Below are 19,456 nucleotides of genomic sequence, written 5' to 3'. Positions count from 1 at the left end.
ACAGCCTCACAGTAACTGGGGATACAACTAATTCTGTTTGACAGACATAAATTGTGTCATTGACACAACCAGTTTGAATAATTCATGGCCTGAGACAACTCCCTGTACTATCACTTTGCAGCAAATGGTCAGTGGGTGAGGTCTGTGGGGACGCTGTACTTACTTCTGTCTGACTAAGTTTTAGATCTTTGTTTTGTTGAGCTCATTAAACTGTCATGATCCTTCTCATAGATTAAAGTCACTTTATTTTGTGTCATTTGGGTTTTATTATAGTTAACAACAACTAATATCGTATGCATGTTTAAACAGCATGTTTTTTCCTGTATTTTCCAGTCATCTTGTTAGAAGCTGTTGAAGACTACTTCAAAATGAGCTTTTTGCAAACGTAGTCATGCAACAGTCCTGCTTTCCGTCCCTCTCTCACACCTTTGGAATCAGCCTCCACAGAGCGACTGATAATAGACCATTGTGTACTATGTGGTCACAGGAGCCAGATGATTGAAAACCAAATTAACTTTCCGTCTGAGTGACTCTTGAGTAAGATGAAGCCATCAACGGCTCACAGGCTCATACCAGTCTCATACCAGTCTCAAATTCTTGTCTGCTTAAATGAGCCAGTCACTCAGACGTCTTTAAATGTGTTGCTTTTAAGGTGTGTGAGCTGTTGGATGCAGTGAAATTTAATCTATACAGAGAACAGCTGTCAAAGCTCGTGAAAAAACCCCACAAATATATCATTAAGAACACTGTTAATCTACAGTTTGAACTGTGTATCGTGATTTCACAATTTTTTGTATTTATGTTCAAGTGTGTTTGCGTGCATTTGACCAATACCTGTGGCAGAGGCAGTGACACAAAACCTCAAGTATTCATTGGTGCTGTGGGATAAAAATGTTTCTGTTAGTCATTGGAGTTGTCTGACGGGAGATTTTCAACTCCAGATCACACTGGAAACTCATCTGTTCAGCTGACTCATCACTTCGAGGAACTCAACCTCCTCGAGGTGTTCTTAGTTTTTGATAAAACACGGTTAACTGTGAGACGTTGCAGATGTTTGGAAATGAGAGCTAACATCGAATAAAGGTGGATGTTACTTGACATAGAAAATGTGTTCTTGATAATAACATATTATAATAATATATACACGCTAATAGTCAATGTGGGTCATTGCATCCACTGAGTGTAGAAGACAAGTTAATCAAAGATAGTTGTGCATTATTCCAAACATGTTCAAATATGTCAGTATGTTTTCACTCACACTCAAACTGTTTGACCTTAAAAGTAATGAAAAGAAAATGAATCTAGCAAAACTTAAGATAGTTATGTCTAGTTACAGATGGTCTCTGGAGACTTGGATATTTCTTGTATTTGATCAGTATTAAGACTGTCATTGTTTGCGGTTTGTTTTATTCATGACATGGATTCAACCACACCAAGACAGCTTGTTCCATATTACAATCGATGTCGGAGAGAAATGGTTACAAATGTTGTAAACCAGTTGTAAAATGGTTCAGAAGCGGGAGGAGCAGTAATGTAACACATGTTTGGAGAGCAGCAGCAGCAGTAGAGCGTGAGGAGGAGCAGCACAGAGCACTTTGAGTTTGTGGGATGGCAGTGTTTTGCTGGCAGTGACGGATCATATCAGTGTTGTGTTGATCAAAGCAGAGTTTGTTGTCTAATGTGAGTCCAAGATATGACAGCCACGCTCAATATCTCTGTTGTTGTGTTTACTGGCAGTAGGCAACCACGGAGACAAAAGCACCAAAATAATAATATTTGACTTATTGTGAAAGTTGATTATTTTATTTTTTGTAAATGACAAATTGTCCAAACTAACGGTGAGTTTGGTTTTGATATATTACTGTAGTGCTTCTGGTGTCCCACCCAATGAACTTGTGCTCTTGGAGGGGAAAATAAAAATTTAAACAGAACTATCACAATCAAACTATTTTACATTATACTTTTTATAAAAGTATAAATTCAGTATACTAAACTCTGTCCTGTATTTTGAACATGACTATCAAATGACATGCATTAGCTAAAGAGCTTTGGGTTTCGTGTGAAGGATATTGACTAGCTTGTTTCTGCTTTTCTTGAAGCTGACACTTATCACTTGAAAACAGATTGATTTCCTGATTGATTTAAAGAGCCTTTAAAAGATCAGTGGGTTCTTTGGAGGATTTTAAAAGACATCTGCAGTAACTTTTAGATAAAGTACTCATAAGCTCTTTTACTGCTCGCCCTGTAATGATATTGATTATGTCTGTGTTTGTTTTTGTGTTTGTTTATGTGCAGAGAGCCTGATATTCCAGCCTGGGCTCCTTTACTCTACCAGCTACAGCTGCTGGACATTAGAGAGAAACCAGACCCATTAACTCTGCCCATCGCAGACCGCATCCGCATCGGCAACCAGAAACGAGAGCGAGGAAACTTTCATTTCCAGAGAGAAGAATACAGCATGGCTGCCAGAGCCTATTGTATGGCTCTGGATGTGCTAACAACACGCAGCCAAGGTAACCCAGTATCAAAACCTGAATTTATTCATAGAAAATATTTCCATACTGTCGACTCTATGAGGAATGTGTCATACTAGCTGATGTGAGCATTATCTGTGCAGGAAAAGGTGAAAATGGAAGTACAGCACAGATAAATGTGTGTGGGCACACACACACACACACACACACACACACACATACACACACACACACACACACACACACAAACATAAAACACAGCGTTTGATAGACCTCAGACACACTTCCACATCAATCTGAGCCCAGAATGACATAACAGCTCAGTCCTCCCCTCCAGTCTGCCGTCACACTAATCGCACCATCACGATGCAAAACCACATCCATCTGAGCCGAGGGCCACGATAAATGTTTTCTGCTTAATTCTTTTGCATAATCAAAGCTAATCAACTTTCATATCATTTCCACCTTCTTAATCACTTTAATCATTGACGAGGCAGGGTGGGCCCAAGAGGAAAATGTGACTGAACAAGTCAGTGAGGAGAAAAACATGAACTGCCTTATAATGTATCAATGATTGTGGATCAGTGAGTGGAATCACCGTGGCACTGAAGAGAGGAGTTTATCAGGGCATCGAGATCACCTAATTAGTGGATGAGAAGACGACCGGAAAAAAAAAAAAATTAAGAAGCAGAGACACCAACATGTGAACTCCTTTTGAGTCATTCTGGGCCTATCAGACTTAATTTACAAATACAATTCATGGCATGAGGGGATTATAAATCACTCTAATCGATGAAGTAGTAACCACATGCAACTAAACATGAATTCTCATTCAACATTTTGTGCAGGTTTTTAACAAGAATTTTACAAATATCTGTCTTGATGGAAGTAAATAAATGAAATTGAGTAGGGATTAAGAACAGACAAAAACAGAGAAAGAGAAAGAAGAAAGAAACTTGTTTTTTTACCATGTGGAAAGTTTTAGAAATACCGCGTGCGTGGAGTTTCAGTTTTAAGTAGCTAAAGTTCTAAATACATTTAAACAATATTAAGGAATCATTAATTGAATAATAAATAAACATAAAAATTCCAATAGTGATATTCAGAGAACTAAAACTGTAATTTTGTCGGATAAATCACATGACATCCCAAATGCTTTTTTTTTTTTTTTACTGTTTTTGTATTGTTATATGCTGAGAAAAAAGAGAGGCAGCATATTCAGTAAGAAATCTGTAGACTTGGAGTTTAAAGCTGCACTAATCAATATTTTTATATTTTAAAAATGGTCATGTGTAATGATGAACTCACGACTCTGCGGCCCCCTCCCAGTTCTACTCGGCTTGTCCACATTTTTAAGCTGTTTTTTTTTCTGGCTCACAACTCAGCTGAAAACATCTGCTGTTGCTGCAGCTGGAAATGAGGCTGATGAGACTGAACCAAATCAGCAAAGAATTCAATTCAGTTTTATTTATTTAGCAAAAAATCATATCATATGTTATCTTGAGGCACTTTACAGAGTAAGGTTAAGACCTTACACTATTATAAAGAGAAACCCAACAGTTCGGACCATGAGCAAGCAGTTGGTGCCAGTGGTGAGGGCAGGCGGCTGGCTATCTTCCTCGACAGGTCGGGTTGAAAGAGGGGAAATGGGGGAGAGAGTGGAGAGATCAGGAAGAGCTGTATATACCTGTGTATTCAAGTTTATGAAAATTTAAATATGAGGTGAGCAGACACACAACTCCACAACTTTTGGATGTGTGTAGACGTTTGCATATATATATATATATATATATATATATATAGTGATAATATGTCAGTGTTATGTTTTCCTGTTGTTCTGCTGCCCCCACGTGACAAAAAAATATAATTCGATACCACTTTAAAGACTCCAAGTTGGGACAGCATCTTTAGTGGAATCTGCTTTTGGAATTCAACAGTAAATCTGAGAAATGAAGTGTAATAAAAAGAGATGTGAACCCATGCAGATGTTGTCCCTGAGCTGCTAATATTTATTACCCATCACGGTCAGGGCCAAGAATAAAAGTGCTCCGTACTTGGCTCAACACTGTATTCATCTGGACATGTATGGGTCTAATGATGAAACCATTCAGTTGTTACAGCAGGGACAGTAATATAATACTTAGCTGAATAAAAAAACAGAAGGTGAGCTCTCCTTATAATGACACCTGATGGGAGTTTCTCCTTGGAAATCCAACTATTTTATTTAAACTCCTCTCAGATTAGGTAGCTAATCTGTGTCTCACCTTTTTTCGTAGCTATTTTGTGGTTAAATGTTCACAGCGCATCATACGTGAACAGCTGTGTGGCTCTGTCTCTGTACAGATGGTAGCAATGGCGGCGTGGAGGCAGAGGAGGAAGAGGTGCAAGACTACCGGGTGAAGTGTCTGAACAACCTGGCCACCTCTCAGCTCAAACTGGAGCAGTACGACGAGGCGCTGCACACCAGCCGCGACGTTCTGACCCTCGAGCAGAACAACGTCAAGGCCCTTTTCAGGGCGGGAAAGGTGAGGGCCCATCCTGTGATGTTATTACTGAGAGACAACATGGAGCATCTCATTTTATCTTTATCACTCCATAAATGATTATTGCAGGGAGAGTTCCTGGAAGGAAGAGGAATTTGTTTAATATGGGATTATATTTAATTATTTTTGAGGAAAAAATTGCAGCTACATTATTGCTGTCTGTTCTCTGCCTGTTTTGATTTATGGGTCCTCTAGCACTGCTCACACTGTGGGTTTTCTAATCTCTTTCAGCTCCTGTCAGACAAAGGTGAATACAAAGAGGCGATGGAGGTGCTAAAAAAGGCCTTGAAACTGGAGCCGGCCACCAAGGTGAGATTATGTGGGTGAGCAGGTTTATCCCACTCGCCATGCTTCTTCCACGTATGCCTGACAATCCCATCCATCCTTTTTATATATATATACATACATATATATATATATATGTATATGTATATATATATATATATATATACATAAAGGAAAGGTCATTCTAAAATTAGGCCATCATTATCTGAATCTACCAATCAATACAAATAAAAAATGGCTGATTAAATCTGTGCTTTCAAATATTTTACAGTAAATGGTTCAGAGTAAACAACAAACCAGCAAATATAAAATTATAAAATGTCACTTCATTTAATATATTTCAACATAGTAGTTAGTAGCTGCTTCATATTGTAATGTAGGCATTTAAAAGCTGTTAAAACAATCATTATAGGAATCATTAAAGTTAAAATTATAATTCATCCTGAGGTAGTCATGAATGTCTGATTCAAATTTCATGGCAACTGATCTTATAGTTGTTGAGGCATTTCACTTAAAACCAGAAATGCTAACAACAACAAATGCCAATGTTAGCACTAGAGGAAAAGTCAGGGGATCAACAAAGTCAGCAGGCTTCATCCTCTGGGGACCATGAATGTCTGCACAAAATTTCATAGCAATCCATCCAACAGTTGTTGAGTTGAATGACAGAATTTACTATAAAGCCATGCTGCTTAACGTGGTGAAAAAACAATGAACAAACATTGAGAAAACAAATAGTCATTCAGTTCAAGTCAGTTAACACAGTGTGTGTGATTCAGATCATCAGCTGCAGTTCTGATCAAATCTCAATCTGGAACTTCAATTTAAGAGAGTGAAGTTGAGGTTCCACCTAATTGGGCTCACAATATTCACAGTTCCTCTCATCATCATCCACACCCTTACATCTTACAACTGCTTGTTTTCATTGGACCTTGTCAGTTAACAGAAAGCAGTTATGGGAAACTGTGGCCACTACATCCTCATCTTGAAGAAAAAACCCCCCTCATATTCAGTATGAAAGTTTTGAGTTTAAAGAGACAGTTGTTCACACATTAGCCTGAAGAAAAGAGATCCCGCTCAACTACTTTCTGTACTTATGAAGGCCTGTTCCGTCTTGTTTGTGTGGTTCGTCTAATCTGCCAAATCCTCCACAGAGGATCTGTCAAACTTCACATCTGGCAGTCTACAGTTGTGACCACACTGCTCAGAGTTGTCCAGCAAACCTGGTAAAAATAACACACGCATGAGCTGAATATTGTCACTGTGAGGCCATGCACTGTAAAAGTAGTACGGGGAAGGTAAAAAAGAGACTTACTTGGTCTTTCAAGCCACAGTACAGACTTTCCACACCGTGTAATTAAGATAACTGGTCAGGAGAACTGTTCACAACCAAAATGAACAATAATCCCGGCCGGTGGGCTTTATTTTAGTTCACTTTTTTGACGCACTGCAAGCTGGGTTTGAATAAGTAAGTGCGAAGAATCTATTTCTATCAGCTGTTTACAACAACACACTGCTTCCAGTATTACAATGACCTGACCTATAGGGCACACTGCCACACAAAGACCGATCCTGTCTAGACAAAACGAAAATATCTGCTGCTTTGGTAATTACACCCTTGTCTCTATGCTGGATAAAATACTTCGGAGAAGCCTGATTTAGCTGCTCTGTGAGAAAGTTATTGTACTGCAGTCTGTAGATGATCACTAAAAAGACAAAGCACATGTAGTTACAAGCTGCAGATGCTTTCCATGACAATCTCTTAAGAGTAATCTAGTGAAAGCATTTACAAAATATGATACGAGTCCTTTGAATAGACACTTGGAATGTGCCTTTTAAAAAGGAAAATAAAAAATTAACATTATGATGATGTGTTGGCTTCTTTTTAGCATTGGTCATTAATGCTTTCTAAAGCTTTGCTTTTCAGACCTCTGCTCTCACCTGCTGGACATTTTTAATACTGCAACTTTACCTGCTCCTCAAGATTAAAACAGCTTCATGTCTCCTTCTCAACATTAGATCTACACAAAGCTGCTTTTTTTTTTTTTTTTTTTTTTTTTTTTTTTTAACAATATGCTTCAGGGTGTTTCTCTCCCTTTCTCTTCAGGCGATCCACGTTGAGTTATCTAAACTCGTCAAAAGGCAATCAGGAGGCAAAGAAACCAAGGAATGGAAAGCCAAACCTGCAGAGGTGCTTGGAGACAATATCGCACCTTTTCTGATTCCTTCGAAGAAGAAACCATCTGTAAGCCAAAACAGAAATGTCACCAGTACTGTAAATGTTTTTTTCCCGATATAGAACAGACTGGATTTTGACTGTTCCTGTTGTGTGTCTTTGCTGTGGTGTTTTAGGGAATTTCCTGGAAGTTTATACTCGGAGCTCTGGTGGTGGCCTTGGGAAGCTTAGTGACGTCAGTGATTCTGACTGCAAGACACTGAAGTCTTCTGCTGGTTGCACTTTGAACATCATCATCATCGCCATCACTGTCATCTGAAGGAGTAGAGTTCTGTCTCCAGGCCTGTTTAGTCATTACATTTGAAGAGTTTTCTACAGTAAAGGTGTGAGAAGGTACGCACCGCAGCAGCACCACAGCCTGAACTTGTATTTATGTGAGTTTCACATGGTAGAAAAATGTCCTCACTGAAAAGTGTGCAGTATTTATGAAAATGAGAATAGTGCAGCATTGGGTGAATTCACAATAGCAGCAGAGATTTTTGCTAATCGATTCAACAGAAGTTTCTTACGGCCATCTTTCCAGTTATATCTGTTTTATTTGGAAACGGGATTACATTTCTTTTTGTCATAAAAAATAGGTCCTGGAAAATGTCCTGGTATCACAGATACTCAAATAAAAAAATTCTGTGGAACTTTTGTAAAGTCTGTAACTAAACCACAAAAAGTAATTTTAGTAAATGAGTAACACTTCAACAACACAAATCTGAAATTCTGCTTCAGCAATTAAAAGTGTTAAAACTGCACTGTAATGTCTCTTACACTGATGCTTAAAATAAAATGTTTCAAAATTGTATCTGGTCTTTTTCTCTTGATTTTTCAAGAACCAATTACATCTGTCTCAGAAGTTTGATCTCAAAGGATTAAAGTGCATCAATTTAATTAGATCTGCTTATTGTTTAATTCTGCAAAAAAAAAAAAAATTTATCATAAAATGCATGATTACATTATGTACATGTGCAATTTTTAAGTAATAGAAACCTTCATTTTGATCAGAGAAATAACATTTATGAAAAAATATTTAAAGCTTGAAATTTAAAGATTTTAAAGGTTAAAACATGTAAGAAAATTAGTTCCTTCATGACAAAATAAAAATCACTTGTCCTTCATTGTTCCATGGTATCTACTGATATCTACAGTCGGCAGCAGTTGTTAAGAGTCTTCTTCGGGTTGGTTGGACTCAGTCTGACCTGAGAATCTGACTGCCGCCTCAGTTTGACATTTTTCTTTACTTCTCTGTGGAAAATGGAAAAAAGGCTGAGTGTTGCCATGGTTTGTGATGGAAAAACACTTTAAACTCTAACTCTCTCTCTCTGGCCTCCTACCTCGCTAGATGAAGCACAGCCTCGACGACGTTGGTTCCTTCTTTGGCACTCGTTTCGCAGAACAAGGCGCCGTATGCCTACGAGCAGAGCATCGACATACCTGAGTGCAGTCAGTTTGTTTAGACGCCTGGGAGGCCAGGCGTCTGTATAAACATTTTTCCATCAGGTGGAATGAAAAGTTACACACCTTGGCCAACTTCTCTCCATGCAAACTGCTCACACAGCTTCCGTCTGCGAGCTGCTCTCGGAGGTCCACCTTGTTTCCAATAACACACATGGGGATTTTCTCATCCGTTGAATCCTGTAAAAAAAACAAAAAAAACAAAGCACATAGTGAAATATATCCTCATTCATTCACTATGTGTCTGTCAGCATTTCCACAGTTACCTGAATCTGATCCACCCACGCTCTGATGTTGAGGAAGCTGCTTTCTGAAGTAACATCGTAGAGCAGCAGGACGCCATGAGCTTTACGGAAATAAGATCTGGCAATACTCCGGAACCTAAAGTATAAAGAAATACAAACCTATTTTTAGTCTAGAGCAATTTCTATTCTCCAGTTACATATTGACACATTTTTAATTGACAACACCACGATTTCCCTTGTGCTACTTCCTTGAGAAACACTGAGCCAGCGCAGTACCTCTCCTGCCCAGCTGTGTCCCATATCTGCAGGTTCGTCTTCTCTCCATCCACGAGCATCCTCTTCATTTGGAAGTCAACTCCTGAGAACCAAAAAGCAGATTTACAAAGTCTGAAATCAAGAATGCGTCAGGGGTTTATCAAATGTGACATGTTTGCTGTGGCACCCACCCAGCGTTGTCTGAATGTCTCCTCTGAACTCGTTGAGCGTCAGTCTCAGCATGAAGCTGGACTTTCCAGCTCCGGCATCTCCAGCTAAAACCAGACGGTACATCGGAGCGGGCTCCTCACCTTCTTCTATATCTGCTTCTAATGGCTGTGGAAATGAACAAAAGATAACAGACTTAAATTCATGATTTTTTATTATTTAATCATTAGTGTTAGTATTTTAGTATTTGCCAGAGTGTGAAAGTTGATTCTTGACTTTGGAAATTGTAATTTGACAAAAAAAAAAAAAAAAAAAAAAAGATAATGAATTATCAAGATAATGAATGATGTTATCTTGGTAAAATTTTATTGAAAAATTATTTGGTTGAAAAAAAACACGCTTTTTTACATATTACTATGTACCTGTAATTTTACAGCATTTCAATTACTATATTTCAAAATGTAGCTGCTTAACACTGAAATATAGTAATTTAAACGCATACATGTCTAAAAGTTTTGAACTGTAGTTTATGTCAAAAGTTTACCTACTGAAAATGTACATTTACTTATGTAATGTCTCAGTGTACTCTGAAATTAAAACATAGAACAATTAAATAACAATTTTTTAAAAAGGAATCATGGAATCTTAAATCCTAAATTTAATCTAAATCTTGACCAGCAACTGAACACATTTGTGGTGTTTGTTGCATAAATTCCCACAAACTTGTAGGTTGCTTTGTTTTCACCTTCTGTCCAGTTCATCCTAAACCAGCTCCATGGGGTTTAACTCTGGAGACTGTGGTGGCCTTGCATCGTGTGAAACCACCGTCTGGTTCTTTACTTCTGAAGTTTTGGCTCATTATTTTGATGTAGGATAAACCCCTGACTAACCGGTCTGTCTTCCTTTGTTACTGGCCTTTCTCTCACCACTCTGACAGCAATATACAAAACTACTTCCTGATGCACAGAACTGTCCTAATGATGCATCAGAGGGTGTGGTAACACAGTTTGTTCCAACACGGCCTTTGTACAGACAGAGGGTTTGTAAGTCAACAACCGTTGGGTCATCTGTAGGAATTGTTTGCATTAACTTTCTTGGCTTCATTTACTTTCCCTTTTGGTGACAAAAACTTTTGACCGAGGCTAAATCATTTTACCTTTGTGGAAAATGCAGACAAACGTCTGCGTAGGGATGATGCGATGGAGCTCGCCCTGCTGGGAGCCACCGACACTGCAGCCTCTGATTTGACTTCTGATATCTGTGACAGACGAGTCGTGGGAGCTCAGCAGCATATTGACATTTTGTGACCTATTTGAACCAAATGTGTGTTCTGACCTCCACATCAGACGGGACATAGGAGTAACTGTGGTGCACCGTTTCCACCGAGCCTCTGCTGTCCTCACTGTCATAATCACTGGCTGAGCTCTCAACTGTGTCCATCGGCAGAGAGACTCCACTGTCCAGGTACTTATCAGCCCAGGTAGCAACATGAGAGTACGTCGTTTTGCTGGGATCCAGCTCTGAGCTGCACCAAAGCACCGACAGACACACCGGCTCTTAGCTGTGACAATTTAGTTAACTGAGATTTATCCACTGATTGAAAGTATGTTAAAAAAAAAAAAAAACAACTTGATATACCTGCTGTGGTTGAGTGTGCTCTGTCGGAGGGGTTTCATCCTTCGGGCTGGGATTTCATTTTGGGGAGACAGCTGTTGAGCAGATTAGCAATGTCAGGGAGGAAATTTTTACACTTGAACTAGTGAAAACAATTTACTGTCAGCTTCTATCTGATGTAGTGCCAGTGGGTATGAGGAAATGTGTCATCAGCAAACGAGAGACTTACCCTTCTTTTAGCTGCAACCACTTCACTGGCCAAGGCAGAGCGAAGCCCGTCGTTACTGTCATACAGCTTTTTATTCATTTCCCTAATGAGGATAAGGAAATGCAAGACAGATTTACTTTCATACAACAGTTGTCTAGTAAACAAGTTGTAGTGGCAATTCAAGGGCTGAGTATAGTATAAAGTACAGCACAGAATAAAAGTATTCAGAAGTCAAATTTAGAACGTCATTGTTTTACTATGTACAGAGTATAACCCGCACGTCTTTCTTCTGGTAATAGGTTATAGGGTTGGTTCACACAAATAAAACTATAGAAATATTTTGCATTTATAATCTTTATAATTATTATTTAAACATTTAATAAATCATTTATGATCCATTACAATGTAGTTGTACAGAGATACAGAATGAGGCCATTATAATTTCTCCTAAATGAAGACATTGTATATCATTACAACTGTCCTCATCTGTTTATACACCAGCCTCCAGTTATGGTGCTCATGGAACTAATTATAGTCGGTGATATACAACTGCATTACAGTGTGTTATAAACTATTAATCATACATTTATATAGGAGCTTATAAAAGGTGAAACGGGGGGAGTTGAGGTAAAAGTGTTGCTGAAAACAGTTCACAGTAGGGTCTGTGGACATTCTCTCTCAAGAGACATATTCCTGATGTGGCTTTTAAATGCAACTTTCAGGGCAATTTTCCACTTTTAATGAACCCCATAAGCAAATTTCAGCCCACCTCCATGGTATTTTGGTAGGAGCAGAAATTTCAGAGACATCTCTTTAAAACTTGAGCAATTAAAACTCAAACTCTGTGCCTGGTTAGATGCCACTAGAGGTCAGTGAGAAAATGTGTTTTTGATGGACCAAACCTTCAATCCAAAAGTGTTGCAATTATTAACTTTTAATAGTTTCTGAAAAAAAGTTGACAGTTTGAAAACCAAGTCTAGGTCCTTAGCATTGCTTGAAACTTTATCATCTCTGCATTCTTGATTAAGACACCAAAAAAAAAAAAAGATTTACTAAATATCCAAACTAGACAGCTTTATCATGTCAAAGACAGACTTACTGGAGGATCTGAATCTGACTGGAGTACGACTGGTATTCCATAACCATCATCTTCAAATCATCAGTTTCTCTGTAAAAACATACACGCACAGTATTGGATGCCGGGTCATATATTGTGTACATCAGACATGAGCTGAGCTTGATGTTAGCACAGTGCGTCACCTTTCATGTTGAGCTTTCTGATCTGCATACATGTTCTTCAGCTTGTCCAGCTCCGAGTGCAACATGGCGATGTTCGTCTGGGCTTGTAACAGAGAGGCCCGCAGCTGCTCGTTTTCCTGTGAGGAGATTGAATGAATATCTTGGATGTTCTATACAGCATACATGTAATTTATTCATCTAATCCCATCACTTCCAACATGACTTACCTGTGAAAGATCACTGATTTTTCTGTTCAGTCTGACCACCTCCTCCTTTGAATGATTAAATTCAGAGTCCTCTTGGCTCTTGAGAAGAGACATTTACATTACAAGTGTTAAACAGTTTGAGATGCTGATAAGGACACCGGAGCCACAGTGGACGAATTTCCAGACCTGCAGTTCCATGTATTGGCAAGCAAAAATATCAATTATACCCCAACACATACTGGACGTTTGGGGCCAATATTTAAGAGTTTGAAAAAAATCTCATAACAATATTATAGCTAACAGTCTTATCTTATTTTATTTTTTCACTCATGAACACAAACCATCGTTTTGATAAGGATCCCTAAAATGCAGAGTGCAGACGCAGAATTTGGTCAAGAGGGGTCACTGGAGACACATTGGAAATGTATTTGATTCTGAGGTGGATCTTGACACATTGCAGATATACTGTTTGTGGATGAAAGATATTAGGTCTTAATAGGTCTTTAAATGTGCTGTTTCATGGGTATTAATAATTAAAAATTTAGAAAACACTTCCTCCTCTGTGCAGCGGGGGTTCTCTCAGGAATGAAGGCAGGGCTGCACATACAGGAGCTTTCATGTCGTCTTTCAGGTGCAGTGCCTTTCTTCTCTCTTTCTCATGTTGTAAGAAAACATTAAACCATGTTCGTATAATCTGTTTACCACAGAAATACAAAGCAATTGCACATTTGTGTGGCGAACGCTACCTTTAGCAGTCTGTCCACAGTTGCATGCAGGTCTGCAACCTCATTCTCATGCTTCCTTTGCATGGAGGCCATGATTCCATCCATTCTCTTACGCTCCTACAAACATGAAACCAAAGCAGTTAAGAGGCCGGCTCAGGCCTTGAAGAGCGGCTTTCATCTGTCTTTACAGAGGCTCTTTGTGAGGAGACATGTAACCTGCTGTTTGTGCGCTGCACCACAAATATGCAGGTAGCTCACAAGAACCAACAAGAAATGTGTAGAAAAGCTCACTTCACCATGGAATAAAAATACTTTCTTTTAGTCCATTTCTCTGTCCACTGTTTATTGATTAAATGCAGCTGCGTATAACAGCCAATTCATCTGGTATGATACATTTTACTTGGACTTTCTTTTTTTATAAACATTAGAGTGAATCACAGGAGCAATAGTCCACAATAAATGCTGCAGGTATCCCACTCACCTCATCTCTCACCCTCTCCTCTGCTCTGACAAGTTGTTGCTGTATATCGTCCTCCAGTTCTGCCAGCTGACTGTTGTTCATCTCCTCAGCTCTGTGTGAACAGAAATATACATTCAAGTTGATGCTGCTGACTCAAAGCAGATTCTCCAACAGCAGTCCTAGAGATTAATATAGTAGGTATTAAAACAAGAATCCATTCACCCACTATCTGGATGTCAATTGTACCTGACTGATTTGACTGAAAACGTGCTGCAGTTGTGACTGCTCTGCTCTCGTCAGACAACACAAGAACCAACCAGTGTTGAGGGAGGGAGGGACAGACAGACTTTGAAAAGCAGATTCCACAGGCACGATAAACTTTTTGAGTGGAATTTCGCAATAAAAGATCTCACAAGTTTTATTTTAGTTTAAGTTTTATGTTAAAAATGTAAAGGTCTGTTAATTTCAGCTGATAGTGGAAACAAAGGTAGAATAGATGGGAATATTCAGGTTGTAAAGTGAGTAAAAGAACAGGCAGGGCAGCACATTTAAGTCTTCCTACTTCCTTGAATAAGGAATGTCCCCTTTCTCATGCCTTGTACTTAGTGAACCACAGAAAGAGCTTAGAAACTAAACAAAAACAGCTTAGACAATTCAACAGTTAATTCAAGGTAAAACATGAGGGATCACTCCACAGATTTAAAGGAAATTATCAAAAGCTTTTACAATACAAAGTACAGTATTTACAGTATCAGCAACTATTGTGAAACATCTTAAATTGACAATATTATCTGCTGTCTACTGCTCACAACACCAGAGTGACCTCATGACAATATTCTTAAAAATATTGCATCTACAATATGAAGACACTGTGATACAATAAACGTAATAATCTTTTTATACTAAACAAGTGAGTAATACAAGACTTTTTTGACTAATCATTTAGGACATTATTTGATAATAATGATAATATGATAATTTGATACCAGGGACAAACAATGTGGTAGTGGACTTCCTCTTATGCATACCATTTATACTGGCCTACCAACAGCATTAATTTCTGTCTATGTCTGTGTCAGCATAGTGACTAGCTAGCCCGCTAACTGCTGCCTGAATGGTACAACACATAGCGTTGCTCATAGTGCCAAAATTAGGCTAACACCCAGATCATTACAGCTGAGGACACCTTTTCTCTGCAGTAGGTGGACTTTTACTTATTTTTCATCCCCAAGGTTTACAGCCACAAGAGGGCAGCCGGTCACCACAACTGTGTAGTCAAAACAAATCTACAGTTTCGCTTCTGTAAGGGTGATCATGGCTGTTCAATAAATTTTGCAAACCATCATCATCATTTACACCTATGTGATTTTACTTATTGTTTAAATAATGCCACATTCTTTCATCACCGTTATTTCTTTCTAGTTCACAGGTCAAATGTTTCCGAAGTGTAATAGGCTCCACAAAAGGAAAACTGTGACATTTGTTCTCACCTCTTTAAACTGGTCTCCAGCTGTTCACACTCCAGTCTGGTGTCCAGGCTCTGACTGATCAGAGAGTGGATAATTTCCTCATACTGCTGCAGCAGAGTCATGTTTGCAGAGGAATGAATGGCCTGGTAAAGATCAGCTAGCTGCTCCCTGAGACTACAGCAGGAGGAGAACAAATAGTTACCAACAGAAATGAACAGGTCAGTGCTGTTTTCTCAGAGTCATACTCCACCCAAAATCTATTTTTCTGGTATCAAATACTCACCTATTGTCCATCTTTATGCTCACTCACTATGTTTGAAATACTCAGGTTTTCACCACATGTAATTAACAATATGAAAACAACATATGTCAGTTAAAAGGTCATGTAGATGAAAAAAAAAAAAAAAAGTCCACTTACAAGCCTTTTTACTGGGCTTTTATTCGCATCCCACAGTCTTCTTTGTGCAGTGAGGATTGCTCAGTTGCAAGGCCTAAGCGAACTAAGTCACCGCAGTACGTCAGGCTCGTTAACTGTGTATCAGGGACAGTGATGAGCAGCACTGAGGCTCCACAGGGGACTGTTCTGGCTCTGCTCCTGTTCACCCTGTATAACATGGCCTTTAAATACAACTGAGTCCTGACACATCCAGAAATACTCGGATGACACAGCTATTGTGGCGCGTATCAGAAACGGGAGGAGTACAGGGATCTGACGATAGACTTCAGTGAATGGAGCGACAAGAACTGCCTCCTTCTGAAAACCTCCAAGACCAAGGAGACGGTCATGGACTTTCAGAGGTCTAGGCCCACCTGAAGGCCAGTCAACATTCAAGTGAAGGACATTGAGGTGGTGCACACTTATAAATACCTAGGTGTGCACCTGGACAGTAAACTGGACTGGTACCTGAACACAGATGCCATCTCCCGAAAGAGGCAGAGCCGGCTCTTTTTCCTCAGGAGGCTCAGGTCCTTTGACGTCTGCAGTGAAATGCTGCACATGTTTTATCAGTCAGTGGTGGCCAGTGTATTTTTTCATGCTGCAGTCTGCTGGTGCAGCAGCTTGTCAGACATTAACACAAGGAGACTGGAAAAGCTGGTCAAAAAGGTTGGGTTTGTGCTTAGCAGGAGTCGAGGACTGTTGTGGAGAGACGCATGCAATGTAAGATGGTGCCGTCTTAGACAACACCAACCATCCTCTCCACAACATTCTGGCAGGACAGAGAAGCAGCTACAGGTGCAGCAAACATCTCATCTCGCTGCGTTGCAGAACATGGAGGTTCAGGAGATCCTTTGTTCCTACTGCCATCATTCTATACAACAACTCAGCAAAAGGATGTGGACTAATTTAATTATCACTATTTATTTATTATTTCCAGTGACCTACTGGACACATGAATTTTCTCTAGGGGATGAGTAAAGTATATATCAATCTATACCATGACATTTTCATGTCTTACTATGACCTTTTAATGTCTGACTGTACTATTACTTTTTATGTCTTACCATACAATGTATTTTTAATGCCATACTATACTATTAGTTTTTATGCCTTATTGTACTATGACGTTTTACCTTACCCTCTTTTACATCCCGTTTAAAGACATATTTTTATGGGTGTGCTTTTTCGGGGCCTGGGGCCTAATCTACTAATGTTTTATATGTATCATTATATAAAGTCATGATCCTTTTTCTCATCAATTCATTATTTTAGACTGTTTTATCTCATTTTTCCTGAACCTCATCGTCACTTTTCTCTGCCCCCAATGTTGTAAAACTCTTAAAATTGTTTTTATGATTGATTTTTCAGTGTTCATCCTCAATTTTATCTTGTCTTGTAAAGCACTTTGTAACTGTGTTTTGAAAGGTGCTATATAAATAAAGCTGATTATAATCTTTTTTTTTTATTTTTATGCCTTACTATACTATGAAATCTTTATGCCTTACTATACTATGACCTTTTAATGCCTTAACTATGATTTTTTTCCCCCTTACTATACTATGACCTTTTAATGTCTTACTCAACTATGACAGTTTTATGCTGTTCTATACTATGATTTATGATGTTTATGACATACTTGTCCCTATATAAAGAGTGATGTTCCCATATGTGTCATCTACAAGAGGATATGTTATTATGACATACATCATCTGGATATATGAAGATATAAGTTCATAACATGAATTACTCAAAAATGCAACTTCATTAAAATAACATGCTTATTAAAATTCTATATGTTTGTATATGATTTTCTTAATAATTTCTTATTAAATTTAACCATACATGTCTATCTTTTATATTTACATATATAATGAACATATACTGACTGGCTTTGAGATAGATATATATTTATCTAGCATATGTCTATAACATAAACCTATAACATAAACAGACATACTAAAATACATGTTTATATTAGCTAGACATATATGTCAATATATGATATTGTTCCAATTACTTACAGGTTTAACATATATATATATATTTTTTTTTTTTTTTACATATGTAGGCTTTACTGCATATACATATATGATTTTACTTCGTATGTAAACCTTTCATATATTTCATATATACAAATACAAAAACACATGTACACATATTACATTTGTGAATGGGTATTGGTATTTTCTGAATGCAAATTCAGATCTTATATTGCTAATAAACCGTTTGGTTGACGGCATTAAAAAGTCAATCTCTTTTTTTATGGAGGGGTGGCAGGGTTGTTGCGTCCCTACCAATGTTGAGACCAAACCTATGCCCTTGGCCAAATTAAATTCTAAGGGCCCCATAAAGGCTTGGGCCGGCTCTGCTCAGTTGTCATGGAGATGGCACACATATGACCACCTGTTGATTACGTGACAACAAGCTAATTAATTCCACCAGCTGAGAGAAATTAGACCGTAGGATCCGACTGAATGTTCAGAAAAACGCTTGTAAGAGGGTCTTGAGTTAAAATATGTTTTTGTCATTATTTATTAATGACAGTAATAGGCTGACATGTATGCCTACGTGTAATTTAAAAAAAAAAAAAAAGTACGGAGAGGAAAGCCGGATGTGATTTTTACCTTTCAGACAGGAGAGACTCCGAGTCTATTCTGCCTACGAACTCTTCCCACGAACACCCTTGGTTTTGGGGCGACCCAGCGCCAAAAGACGCCAGGTCCAGAGTCTCTGAAACTTCATGAAACCTGGACGAAAACTTGCTGTAGTCAATGTATCCATCTTCGTCCGCGTCAAACTTGTCGAACAGAGTTTTGATCTCGGTTTCGGGGACGTTCAGCTCCCGGCAAACAACCGTGAAGTCCTCGTACTCGATCTTCCCGGACTTGTTCACATCACAAGCAGAAAACAGTCTCCGAAGACTGGGTCGGTCCATGGCCAAGAAATGAAACGCATACAAAGATTGTAAAATGTGAAGTTAAAATTTAACACCGCTTCTCTTTGTTACTGGCCTCGGTAACTACTCTCAATTAAGGTCTCCGAAGAGCCACTCATTGGTCTAGATCTCCATGTAGGCGGGTATCATCTGAATCAATGGACCCGATGCGCCACTTCCAGGTACCTGTCGACCCGCTACTGCTGCTGCTGCAGTGAGCTAAGTTTCCAATTACTTGGCTTCTTCCTCAGGTAGCAGTCATACATGTGTGCAGTGGAGCTGCAATACAATAGAAACGGAGCAAATACGCAGGTGCTTGCCTCTATTTGCCTTTCAGGTGTGTAGTGTATGTGAGAGATTTTATCAGACACTCCTCTTTGTTCTTCGGGGTTTGCAGTATGTTTCTCACCCCACCCTTAAGAGGTTAAAACTGAATCTTAAAATATTATTAAAAACCTAAAAATCTTAACATTGTGGCCAATATTCACTTGCATAAATAAGCCAAAACTTCC

General features: G+C 38.7%; 2 protein-coding genes across 2 annotated transcripts in view; one reads left to right on the top strand and one right to left on the bottom strand.

Moving 5' to 3' along the window:
• The window catches only part of fkbp16 (FKBP prolyl isomerase 16), a 31,713-nt gene extending 23,382 nt beyond the window's left edge, over positions 1-8,331 (top strand). Inside the window, exons 4-8 of the mRNA XM_023422369.2 lie at positions 2,296-2,513; positions 4,818-4,999; positions 5,249-5,326; positions 7,410-7,547; positions 7,655-8,331. Of these exons, the coding sequence (XP_023278137.1) occupies positions 2,296-2,513; positions 4,818-4,999; positions 5,249-5,326; positions 7,410-7,547; positions 7,655-7,741 (703 nt within the window). The 3' untranslated portion in view covers positions 7,742-8,331. The remainder of the gene's footprint in view (positions 1-2,295; positions 2,514-4,817; positions 5,000-5,248; positions 5,327-7,409; positions 7,548-7,654) is intronic.
• rasef2 (RAS and EF-hand domain containing 2) lies at positions 8,051-19,164 on the bottom strand. Its single transcript, XM_023422366.2, has 17 exons — positions 18,634-19,164; positions 15,592-15,744; positions 14,123-14,213; positions 13,663-13,758; positions 12,938-13,015; positions 12,732-12,847; positions 12,571-12,639; positions 11,493-11,574; positions 11,288-11,358; positions 10,985-11,174; positions 10,806-10,907; positions 9,673-9,817; positions 9,503-9,584; positions 9,248-9,362; positions 9,048-9,161; positions 8,861-8,937; positions 8,051-8,771 (listed from the first exon to the last, which is right to left on the bottom strand). Exons 1-17 carry the CDS (start codon positions 18,942-18,944, stop codon positions 8,669-8,671), a joined length of 1,995 nt encoding a protein of 664 aa, XP_023278134.1. The 5' UTR covers positions 18,945-19,164; the 3' UTR covers positions 8,051-8,668.
• Between the last annotated feature and the right edge of the window lie 292 nt (positions 19,165-19,456).

The sequence above is a fragment of the Seriola lalandi genome, unplaced genomic scaffold (assembly GCF_002814215.2).
Source record: "Seriola lalandi dorsalis isolate HSWRI2012SDOR001 ecotype SW California unplaced genomic scaffold, Sedor1 jcf7180002054682, whole genome shotgun sequence".
NCBI lineage: Eukaryota > Metazoa > Chordata > Actinopteri > Carangiformes > Carangidae > Seriola > Seriola lalandi.
This window is presented reverse-complemented; position numbering and strand designations above follow the sequence as displayed.